A 12,545-nucleotide genomic window follows, 5' to 3' on the forward strand; every position below is an offset into this window, starting at 1 on the left:
CACCTCCATCGATGACATCGTTGCCGGCGACGATGGCGCTTTTCCCCCCGGAAAAACCACTCCATGGGCGACGACCGTCCAGGGCACGACCAACCGAGCTAGAGCTAACGTTCCCGCGGCGAAGCGTGACGCGCACGGCTCTAATTACAGCCCGTCATCTAATCCCGCCCATTGTTGGCCTACCAGAAGAAGCCCGATCCGCCTTCGACCTCGCTCCAGCCGGACCCGGGTTTAATTAGGTAAGCAAAACCGGCAAATCCGACACATTTAAAGCCCCTCGAGGGTTCTTTTCCTATCGGCCGGAACGAGGCGCTGATGGCGAAGAATGTTCCGCCGCAGCTTAACGGAGCGGCTGGCAGCGGCTTCGGAACGCAGTAACGCAAGCAGTAGAAACGCGCCCAAGAAAGCCCACAACAGTTTCCGGTGCTTAGCGGTTCCTTACCAGAAACCAGCCCGCGCGCGCTATGGGCGGTGGTCCTCGCGTAACAAAGGAGTGATTATGATTTTGCCGGCGACCGAAGCGTCATCGCGTGGAACAAAAGCCCAACCTCGCCGCACCAGGGACAGCCACAGCTAATGAGCAGTGAAATGGTGTGCTTCTGACGTTGGCCCTAGCTACCCAGTCGGGCAGGCTAGCGCCACGGAGCAACAGCTGCTAGCCAAGTGCCATGGAAGCAGGCGTTCCTTCACAATCCACCCGCCAAGAGACAGAAAGGTCGTCGTCGCTGTCGACGTTCCGGTGCCGTGGCCGGTTTGTGATGCTAATTCGGCTCATTCGGATTGGTGTGAGGTGCAAAAAAAAAATGGCCGACTCAACGGAGCCAGGTGGTGGGTTGAGTATTTTTGGCATAATTTCTACCACACGCTCCCGGGCAACCTGAGATCGCACGAAGCAAACAAAGCCAGCCTACCTCAAAATCTCTGCCCAAGCAGTGCCACATGAGTGGGTGGAATCGAAAGCGACCCAAACGGGCGTGGGCATTAATCCTTGGAAATCCCGCTCGTGGAAAATGGGGAACCGTCGGAACCGATCTCTAATCGCCAGCACGTGCATTAGTCACAAGACACACCGTGATGCCCAAATGCAGGCAAAACCATGCCCTAGAATGTGTGAAAGCGAATGTGCATAAAAATAGCTGACCTAGTTTCGTAGTTGCCACCAAAGAAAGCACCTTTCGAGCACTTCTCGTCACTGCCGCTGTTGCCTTAAATGCTGCTACTGCTGCCTTCGCTGGAAGTTGAGTTATTGCTTGAGAAGGTGTTTTTTTCTTCTGCTTTTTTTTAAATTCGTTCCATTCATTCACTTTGCGCCCTTCGCGTCGACATCTAGCAGGCGTTGGTGGTATAGCTGAGCGCGCACACTCCCACTCACACGTACGCACAAACACACACACGCACGCTCACACTGGATCCTCGTGGTATACGTTTTCCGGTGCTGCTCGCTTCAATCGCACGCTACACGACACGTGAGGCCCTTTGACATTCCTGACCGTGCAGCATCATCCATGCTGGCGTTGGCGCGTTGGCACCCGGTCGCTCTCGAACCGTACCAGATGCTATTCACTTTTCACTCGCGTTTCACACTCTCACACTTTGCACAATAATCCACACCGAAGGACACGCGGCAGGTGACCGCAAACGTCAGCACTCAGGAGGACTTTGCTCCGATCCGGCGACCGAAGACGTTTTCAAGACGCTAGCCTTCCTGTGGCGAATCATTCGCCGTACGGCTTCAACGGTAGTTCCCGAAAACCCTACCGGGGTAACCGGGATGTCCTGGAAAATGAGCATTGCAATGGAAAACTGATACAACGAAAACGCCAAGCAAGTGCTTCAGATACGTTCCTCGAAGCGGTAAACTTCGAGCACGCATGGATCGATTCGATCACTCGACCGGTTGCTAACGCTGGCTAATTGGTTTCGCAATCCATCACACGCTGCCCGAAAACGGTTACCATTGCCATTTCGCAAGCTGCGTCATACCTTTACCCCGTACCCTACGCCCCAGTCGAATCGATCCTCAGTGATCGTCCTTTTTTTTGTTCGTCCTATCCCCAAAAACTCCCACCAATAGCAGCCGAACGCCTGCGGCCGAAAGCGACGGTTCGCGTTAGCAGTTCGTTTGAACTGCCGCGCCATGAAAAGAATCGCATTTTACATAAAAGAAAAGTCATTTCAGTTCTTTTTCCTCCAACCGCCAACATTAACAATGCCCGATGAGCCGCCGTCCGTTTTCGGCACGGCCCGGATCGGGCCCCTTTTCGCCTGGGATCCTGCCCAGCTGCCGGTGCGCGTTAACGATGCCGTTGCTCGGAAAACTCCAACCTCCCGGGTCGTCACCGGGTGGCCTGCAGCAATGTGGCTGGTGTGATTATATTTATTTGCTTATTTTCCCTATCCCGCTCGTAGCCGGAAGGGCCAGTTTCGTTGCTCGCGCTACCGTTCGATTACCATCCGGGCAGGGCAGACCGGTCAAGATGGGACCGTTCGGTGTATGGTTTATTTCCTCGGAGGAAGCTGCCTTCGTCCTTCGCTCCTCTCTCTCTCTCTATCTCTCTCTCTCTTGTTTGCTACGGGCGATGGAATGTCGATGGAGTCAGGCCGGTCCCGGCTGCGTAATAGTAACGAGTGACTGGTAATAACAATAATGCCGACCAGCGGCCATTCGCAGTATTGATTTCAAGTTTTAACAGCTCTCCGGTCGTGCTTCCCATTGTGCTTCTGGAAAGAGCATCTAGTTAGGCAAACGATGCCGCAGAGTATTACAACGGTGCTGAGATTGCGGGCTCCACACGCAAGACGGCTATTATTACGCAACGGTTCGCAGTTACGGGCATCGGGCGCACAGATTCAGCGCCCGATTAGGAGAATTGTACTGTTTAGCTGACACTTTGCACTGCGCTTTCCTGCAGTGGAAATGCTCCCCGAGTGCACGCATCAACCATTTCCAGCCCAACCCGTTCACGCACTCGTACGCGTGAAAGTCATTTCCACGGCTGCAGATTTATCGTGTGTTTTTCACACTCCTACTCGTGCACTGTGCAACTTCCACGCGTGCTGCAGTACGCGCTGACTAGCACTACGATAACCAAAGCAGCGAATAAATCTTCACGCCAGCTCCAATCCGTGCATTCAAGGTGCAAGGTGTTCGCTAAGGTACCTTTTCCCACACACCACGAGAACTATGGAAGCTGATTAATATGTTTCGCGTACGCTTGGGGCAGCTGCTTCGACGTCGCCGACAACGATGGCCAATGATCGAGCGATAACGAAACACCGGCACTACGAAAAGGCTGTTACACCGACGCGGGATGTTGCCAAACTGGTCGCCCTTCCGTGGAACCATGCCGAACACGCGTTCATCCGAGTTTTCCGAGCTGTTCGGATGGCACGACTCGGGCGCCTCCGTTCGGATGCTGCGAATCCGCCGGGATGGTTGCGAATTACCCGAAGACCCGAGAGTACCGGAAACAGAGAGCCGATCCGGCGAGAACGTCAGAAAAATGTGATGTGACGGGTGAAATTCTCCCACTAGGGAGAAGGAAAATAAAATTTGCCTCACTACTGGTGAGTAGCTGGTGCTGCCGGTGGATGCTGCTCCTGCTACAAGGACATTAACAAAGGCAAAATATGAATCGAAAGGCTTTCGTTTAGTACGCCCCGAAGATTACTGAAATCAGGGTGAAAATTTCAATTTGAAAGAAATTGGAGATGTATTGAAACAGGTGAAATGAAAAAATATGCTAATTCATTTTCTGCTTTCTCTCATCGTTTGCATTGTTCATAAATTTTTTAATAATGTTCGAATTTCCTTTTTAATACGAAATTATATTTTGAGAACAATAAGTTTTGATGCATTCATATATTAAATAAGTAATTACTACACTATGTGTTAATATGACAATGTTAATGTGTTCTGCTTATTTGAAGAACTTACGACCTACAAAAAATTACACAAACCGTTTTGTGCCACACAAATTTTGTACTAAAAGTGCTCCAAAATAAACGTACAATACTGACTTATTTTACTTGGCTTGGATTACTTTGGCCTGATTTTTAGTGGCCACCTGCCAAATACCAATGTCGTTGGATCGCCACGAGACGCACTAACGAAAACATAAACAAGGATTACTTTTGCTCACGAAATATTGTTATTTTTCAATTTCTGTACGAGACCAGAGCTGACCAGTGAGAAACCGGGGCGGGATACAGCCATCGACGACGGTCGCTGGTGTGAGATGAGAACGCGCCCTTGCAAACTACGATCCGCTCGGCCACTCTTGGCATCTCGCACATTCTCTTGCCCTTTTCTCAGTCGATACCGGCTAGCGACCAGCCCGACCGAGCATTCATCCGCCTCCTCGGACGGCACACGATCCCGAGCGACATCCCCCCCCAGGCGGCAGAGCAAAGAAAGGAAGATAAACAATTGCCGACCTAACTGAAATTTCCTTACCATGACCATGCGCACTGCCATCGGTCTGGGAAATATAGCAAAACCGCCAACGACAACATTTGTCGAGCGGAATCGTCGTGGCGGCTTTGCTTGCGTTTATGCTTTTTTCCTATTAGTTTTGCCGTCATTGCCGAGGATCATGCGAGCAAACGGGGGGAAAATTGCATGAGTGAACATGATCGCAAACAGCCCGTTCGCGCGATTTGTTGACGTTTCTATTCGTGGGCGAACGGTGCCCACGATCGAAAGGGAAACGAACGTGCATTGCTGCAGTAATACAGCTCGAATGTCACGCTACGCTCGAGACCCAGCAATCACACGGTCTACCGTCATGTTAGTGGAGCTTTTTCCTATCGCTTTTCCAACACCAACATCGGATGAACTTGGCGCGCCCGAGAGAGCAAAAAGAAAGGTAGTACTCGGTCACGGCTTATCGCCGGTAGAGTGGAATGAGCGAGAGACTTGATAGGAGATAGGAGATGAGCATTCCCGACCTCTAGGATGAACGCTGCGAAGTAACAACTCAATAGGGGCAGGTCATGAAATGGGTGTGAATGATTGTTGTTGCCTTTAGATTGGATGTATGCGGGCGCTTGTTTTGCTGAGATTTGCTTTATTTTTCCTTCCGAATTTTCCAGCCCCTATCAGGCTGCTTTTCATACGTACGTATTCTAAACTGTATTGGAGCCGTTAACTGTCAAACAACCATTTCCGGGGAGGCAGCTATCTCGGCGGATTTTGATTCGCATTTTCCGACCAGACACCACCGCCTGAGCACCACAGGTGACAATATGCCCACCCGAGGCCACATTCCACTCGGCAGAACCACCCCTGCATCCTGCAGTGGCGAAGGCAGAGAGTTGACGCAAGGGTGACAACAACGAGAAGCGAAAAAGCAAAAAATCCGTCTGCCACGACCTCAACCACACTTGACCCACTCGATCGTCCGATAGGAAGTAACCAATTATGACATGAAGAAAAAGTCTCTTAGTCAGCTACGGACAGGGCACACCGAAGCGTAGTGAAGCAGGGAGGGAAGAAAAACCAAAGGACAATCGAAGGGGGAGGAGAGCGAACTTTGAAAGGAGGCGAAAAAAAAGGACAAAAAAAGAGTTTGCGTTAAGTGGTGAGTTAATGGGTTTTCCGCAGAGTGGTTTTTCAAACGAACGTTGAGCGAATTGCGTGACGGCGGGTTTCCGGTGGGCTTAGAAAACGAGCCATTCTTGTGCCTTGGGAAACGATGGACAACCAGTGGGTGCCTGGACGGGGGGTGAGAAAGTGGGGTGAGAGAAATAGAGAAAAGAGAGTGAGAGAGAAAGAGAGTGAGAAAGAAGAGCGACAGCGAACGTGTTGGAATCGAGCGAGTCAACGAGTCCGGGCCGTAGAGGGACCGATTCCGAATGGGACAGCCGCATCCAGGGCGAAAAGCAGGTGCGCTGCGATGAGGGTGAAGGCTTAGCGAAGGTTGGGAGTTTTCCACCCCATCACGCTACGTGGGAAACATTGAGGGATGTGCCAATTGAGGGTGCTGTTTTTTTTTATACCATTGACGGGTTGCAGCTAAAAAAAAACTTTGTGACCAAAGAAACTTTTTACTTTTGCAAAGCAAGTGCCGTCGAAATGGCTATGCACAGCGGGAATTGCTAATACAAATACGGGGTCCGATCTTCCCGAGGGTAATAATCATTTTCATGGGTTGAAAGCTAATTAATACAATATCGAATAGAAACAATATTTTGAAGCAGCTTCCAAAATTAGTAGTTCAGTTTGATATGCTTACAAGGAAACAATTTATTATGAGCTAATATTATATATCGTATTGTGTATAAGTAACAATATGATGTATAATAGAATTTTTTAATCAAATTATAAAAACAAAGTTCCTTTTAACTCTGGTTAAAAAAAAAGATTTTTATCACATCAACTGCCCATTGTTCATCAGGAGAATTGAAAATAATGAAATTATATCGCACTACCAGCTAAAGTTTTGACAGCTTAGTCAATGGCGCAGGATATGAAGTTGCATTATTGAATCATTCTTAGCGTTGTCACCGACGGTACGACAATGCATTAATTATGCATCGCTCATTTCAGGGGCAACGGAATTTTAGGAATTATCTTTAAAGTTTTTTTTTCACTTTCATCGCTGTTGAAACCAATCAAACGGCTATGCCCCTAGTAAAACTAGTTCAATCCAACAGGACACACAATGCATACTCAATTGAATAAAAATAATGCCAATATAATTTCATTTTCCCCAGCATACACCCTACAGGCAACACGTCCTCCAGTGGGCTAACGAAGTCAAGGGTGTTTTGCATTGTTACTCCTTTCCAAACATGGAGCTCGCTTGCTCGAACCTGACGCGAAACACAATACTATCAGCCGTACGAGTCATTATTGCCAACGAGCTTACTGCCTAACCCGAACGGGGGCGTATAATTCATCTTCGTACGAGCGTCGCCAATAGCCGCCGGGCTTTAGCAGGAAACCGCATCGAGGAAAACCTGCCATTGGGTCCGGGGGGAGTAGAAAAAAAACTCGCTTTAAAGCCCCAACTCTGCGTCCTCCCCGGAGGCTAATGCTAATCCCACTTATCCTCTTTGCAGTTGAAAAAGTCAGAAATCCGAAACCCCGACCATCGGAGGCGAATTTCTAGCTAACCCGAGGCTCGAGGAATTAAAACAGCAAATTTCTGAGCAATTGAAAGGATTCACCGTAGCCCGGGACTCCGGGTGCTCCGGGTCGGCATCGACCAAATGACCGGTGCGTAGCATAAAACGCTGCCTACCGATGCCGACCAGCGCCTCCAGAGTGGTCCTTGATCACAGCCTACCCACAGACCTACACCCCAGGCATCCAGCCAACGCAGCCAACGAAAAGCCGTTCCATTTCCGTTTCGTATTGCCGGCCTGAAGACCGACGACGCAACGATTATGCCCCATGCAAAAGGGGAACAAATTTAGGATCCATGTCTGTGGAGTGTTAATATTTTTCATTTCCGTCCAGCGAGGAAGGATGCATGGGAGCATGGGTTGCTTCGGCATGCCGAGCACAGGATACACAGAAAAACCGGATACACGATGTTCGTGCTGCGGGCTTCGCTTTGCCCGGGTGTCCTTGGTGGCGTGGCAGGAGTCGCCCGGTCAATCGTCCGGATCCAACCCTGCCCCGGGGTCGCACCGGAGTGACAACATCCTGCATGCATCGCTCAGTTGTCGGCAGTGGCTGTGAGGCAGACGCAAGTCGTAAGCAAGCAAGCCAGCAAAGTGAAACTAATTTCTGCTGCTCCTGTCCCGGCTGGTGCAGTAGCCGGTGGTTGCAGCAGCCCGGAGATTTAGCCGGCAACTGGTACCGCGCGACCGGGCGTATCTCATTCTCATTCTCGCCCACCGGCAATGCCCAATGGGACGGAAGCCAAACCGGCAGGCTTATCCGAAGGACGAAGGACTTCTTTAATTATTGAAGTCATTAGAATACGTAAAAGTGCATATGTTTTTAGGTTGGATTACAACTTCGCAAAGCAGCCCGATGCCAGCAATAGTAGACGGAAACGGTACCACCGGACGCTTGTCATACTCCGTGCTCCGTGCTTCGATTTTCGAGCACTCGAAGGTTCGGCTCACGTCCGGCTGGATCGAGTTGCTTTCCAGAAATGCTGTTCTCCGTGCCTGCTAAGTGGTATCCCTTTAGGTATTTGGCACCACAGAGAGCTAAACTCAATGCATTGGAACCTCCCGCTGTTGCCCGACCAAGTGTCTCAGACTCTCGCCCGGAATGGGACACTAACTTTGATTTAAATACCGCAGCACTCGCCTCCTGGAAGGCTCCAAACGAGGCAGAGAGTGAGAGCTAACGTTGCCCGAACCTGGACCGGTCTCAGTGTAGTGGCGACCACACAACTCCTGCCGAAATCTAGGGTCACCAGCGTTTAGGCATGATTAAATGTGTGTGGTTTTGGGTATTTTGTGACGAATTTTTAACCACGAATTTCCCACCGGAGAATGAAGGTATCTACGGCATGTACCGTTCACCAGCGTAGGGATGGGTGTTTATGCTTCGCTTTCTCGATGCAAATGTTGCCTGAATGCCGTGAGGATAACTACGGTAACCATGCAAACGAGTTTCTGGCAGCTAGCAAACTAACATGTAACTGACATGCAATATTTATTGGCGTTTAAATTTTGAGAAAATGGCATGAAGTTCTATCTGAGAATTATACTGCTTGAATTGAAGCGCTTAAAGTGATGAGGAATCATTGACGGTCGCTCACCACTCGATTCGGGAATGAAACTTCAGCTTAGATCCAGCGGAAACGGTAAGAAAAGGTTACAACAAGAAGCGATAATCTCAAAAATGAGAAACAGTTGGCTCATCTTTCACGGGGACAAAAATCCGCACAGCTTGAGACAAAGCGGCGCACCACACTCACACAAACCCCAAGATGCTCAGTGAGGTGGAAAATCCGTGCCAGCTTTACCGGATTCCGATACCGCGCCGGAAGCGACCGAGAGCCGGAAGCGACAATTGAAAGTAATTGTTGATTTCAAAGCAATTAATTTCCAACAACAGCACCAGTTGTTAATTATTCATTAGGAAAAGTCATTTTTCAAATTTAATGTTCCACCCACCCAGCTAGGTCCCCATCTCATCCCTGGCCAGCCACCGCACGACAAAGATTCCTTCCACCAGCTAAGTCCTACCGGTGCAGCTCGCGTTCCTTTCGCGTTCCTTCCGCGCTAACTTCCCGGCACGCAACAACAATCCGGCTACGAAATCAAGCATGCCGTACCGTCGAAAAGCAAGCGCAAAAGCATCGAGATCGCGTCGCAAAACTCGCCGTTTTCCACCGGCACGAGTCATCCTTGCGCGCTCGAGGTGCTCCGGGTTTCGTGCACGTGCACTTACTTATTGTCTCGTTAATTTCCGGTGGCTCCAAACAACTTGCTCCCGGAAAAGTCACCGGAGCAGCAGGGTTATGATTAATGCTGCCTCATAACGGCAATCGGACCAACTTTTCCGAGCGCTCGGTTCGGCGTATTTGGCACAATATGGGCCCCATCCCCACCAGGGGCGTTTTGGGTTGTCTGTGGTTGGGCGCTCCGAGCGGCCATTCGATTCACGGTCGGGCGGACGCTGGGCTCGCGTTTGATTAATCAACTCAATATCTGGCGAATGGTGCAGATTCTAGGACGTACCGGTACGGCCGATACTGTCGCGAGGTTGCCCGTGCCGATAATTAGGCCCGTTTAACCGGGACCATTAGGTGACAATTAAATGCCTCATTATTCCGCGCTACAAATTGTTTGTGAACTTTTCCTGACAGCAACCGGTATCGGTCCATTCCCTCCAGAAAATGTCTGCTTTCTCGGTCATCGATAAATTCAGCCTAATTTGGCTGCTAATTAAAAAATTTACAGCTGCAAATTAAAATCTGCAACAACCGTACGAAACGACCGTGAAATGTGATCCTTTTTTTAAAACGAAATCACAACGAAAGCACAACATCGAAGCGTCCATTATCGGTATAAATATCTATATCAACCCATCACAACTTCATATGTATTGCGCGAGTTAACGAACTATCACTTCGGATTGTAAAGAAGTTAAGCGAGACGAAAGCTTCCTTCTTCTAAGACGGTTAGGCTGAGAGTCCCCCCTTTGGTTTTATTGTGGTATATATATATATCTTTGTATTTAAAAGGGATTGGGTGACGAAAGGAAGGATAAAGAGAAAGGAAGTAGATATCGGTTATCGGTTGAAGGGATGTAGAATCAGGTACGGGCGTCCGATCGGCCGGTTGACGAGATTGTGTTATCGTTGAAGGGATGCAGAATCTTATATTGGTTTAGGGCTATCACTGTTGAAGGGATGTAGAATCAGGTACGGATGCTTTATCGGTTGGGTTGCTCCGATAACTTGCCCCTCCCTAAATCTGAGGCTCCGTACGAAGGCATTCTTTCATAGTTGGCGGTTTGTAGATTGCCGTTGTATGTGATGCCGGTTGTGTATTAATGTTGATGTCTGTCCTTTTCTTACATATTTTTAACACAATGTATCCACCGACAGCAATCAATATTATAAACGGAGTGCTTACCAGGCTAGATATTGACCACGTTTTCCATGTGATACCTTGTGATTCTAAATGGATTTGTTTCATCTCCGATCTTAATTCTTTGTGTAGTTCGTGTAGATGCTCAAGACTCAAATTCACGACTTTGTTCTGTTGTGTCACTTCTATGCCATAGATAGGAAGATTGATCGGTGATCCCGGAAAACTAATCGTGTTGCTTGAAATAGTTTTGTTATTGAAGAAAATATTGCAATCTTCATATGCAACGATAAATGAACCAGTAAGGTTTCGTTCTCGTATGCCACACGTCGTATCAAATATAAACCAAACGGATGAACTGATAAGTAAGTGACTTCTATCTAAAGTTATAACTTCTTGTGTTGATGGGTTCGATATAAAATCGCAAGATGCTGGTTGTCCTTTTATAATTGCTGGTATGCATGTCGTGTTGTCTTCTTGTAGATCTTCCGTATTATAGAATTCCTTATCGAGTGATGCGACGATAAACATTTGCGATTTATGGGAAAGGTAATAGGGATGAGGAACGTGGATCTGTTTTCCTATGTTATTTATGCCGTAAACTTGGATTTTGTTTAGTATGTTTTTTCTTAGTCTAGGACAACTTATTATAAACAGTAGTTCATTGTTATTTGTAGCTATTTTCGTGTTTGTATATGCCAAAGCCTCGGATATTGTATGCACTGTTATGTTTTGTTTTCTAATGTCAATCATCATCAAATCTGTTTCTTGACTATTGAGTATACGTGGATTAGTAATTCCAACTTTGGCTAATGTGATACTATCTGTAATTAGTCCTAATTTTTCAGTAAGATATTTGAGGTTCATTAAGATATACAATGAATGGAAGTCTGCTGACGAATCTTTATATAATTGTAGTGCATCTTTGACACGGAGTAACATTTCTGTTAATTGCAACGTAAGATCTTTGTTAAACCTAACTTGATTATTATTATTTTTAATTAGATCATTCATGGTTGTATTTATTAGTTTTAAATCGTTTGCGTCTGGATTTCCTGCGATGAACTTCCAGACCGTGCCTATTGTGTCCCATCTTTTGCTTCTACGAATTGGTGTAGTAATTTTTAACATTTCGAATGCGTATGAAAATTCCTCTTCTATAATCGTTGAGAGCTGGTTACGTTCTAAAAGGCTAAATGCCCTTGAAAGTATTTTAATATCCTGTCTTATGTCGGAAATATTGAAACGGTGAATATAGTAATTATTTCCATTAGTTATTCTTGCTTCCCCTCTATGAAAAGCTAGTATTGGGACGTTATCCAGGCTACTCATCGATATGTTTTGTGCCCCGGCATGGCATAACAACCTGTGGAATACAATTAGTCGTATATAATTTTTAAATCATTTTTATGAATTCTTTTTCCCTGTTTGGTGGTTATTGTTGTTCTGTTGACTCGTTGAATGTCAATCTTTTTGTAAGGTTTTGCTAGCTTGACTCTACGCTTCGTTTTCATAAACGCCTTTGATTTAGTTGTTATAACCCGTTCCTTTTTTTTCTTGTTGTGAGAACAAATATCCTTTTCTTGTTTCTTCTTTATGTTATCCCTAACTTTTTGCATAATCGTCAACGTATGTTCGGAGGGAGTTATAATTTCGAGCGGTGTGTGTTTAGTACTTGAATGAATAGAGTTGTTATACTTGTGCACTGCGATATTCATTAATTCGATAGGATTGTCGAAAGAATGATCGGATTGTGTTAAACGACAAATTTCTATTAAAGTAGAATGAAATCTCTCTACAACACCATTCATCTCACTTCTGCCTGTTGCTGTGATATAAGGCTGAATATTAAAATTGTTAAAGAACTCTCTTACGTTTCCAGAGTTGAATGATTTTTCACCATCCATAACGATAACTTCAGGAGGTTTGTGTTTCAATATTATTTCTTTTAGAGCTGGGAGTATGTCTACAACAGCTCTGGAGTCAATTTGGACTACTTGGGCGTATTTTGAAAATTTGTCAATGCAGGTTAAAAA

At 47.0% G+C, this 12,545-nt stretch overlaps 2 protein-coding genes across 2 annotated transcripts in view; both read right to left on the minus strand.

Moving 5' to 3' along the window:
* Positions 1–1,664, minus strand: part of LOC128720139 (uncharacterized) — a 163,126-nt gene extending 161,462 nt beyond the window's left edge. Inside the window, exon 1 of the mRNA XM_053813789.1 lies at positions 1,142–1,664. The gene's annotated coding sequence lies outside the window, so the exon portion shown is untranslated. The remainder of the gene's footprint in view (positions 1–1,141) is intronic.
* An 8,722-nt stretch (positions 1,665–10,386) lies between these two features.
* LOC128720156 (uncharacterized) lies at positions 10,387–11,841 on the minus strand. The gene is made up of 2 exons (XM_053813813.1): positions 10,701–11,841; positions 10,387–10,631 (listed from the first exon to the last, which is right to left on the minus strand). Exons 1-2 carry the CDS (start codon positions 11,839–11,841, stop codon positions 10,387–10,389), a joined length of 1,386 nt encoding a protein of 461 aa, XP_053669788.1.
* Positions 11,842–12,545: the final 704 nt, after the last annotated feature.

Source organism: Anopheles nili, chromosome 2, assembly GCF_943737925.1.
Source record: "Anopheles nili chromosome 2, idAnoNiliSN_F5_01, whole genome shotgun sequence".
Taxonomy (NCBI): domain Eukaryota; kingdom Metazoa; phylum Arthropoda; class Insecta; order Diptera; family Culicidae; genus Anopheles; species Anopheles nili.

Bases quoted from the DNA above. Each gene is read 5' to 3' on its own strand.
- LOC128720156 (XM_053813813.1), bottom strand. From the start codon at position 11,841: ATGAGTAGCCTGGATAACGTCCCAATACTAGCTTTTCATAGAGGGGAA. The intron at 10,632-10,700 runs GCATAGAAGTGA...AACTACACAAAG, and splicing joins GATCAATCTTCCTATCTATG to AATTAAGATCGGAGATGAAA.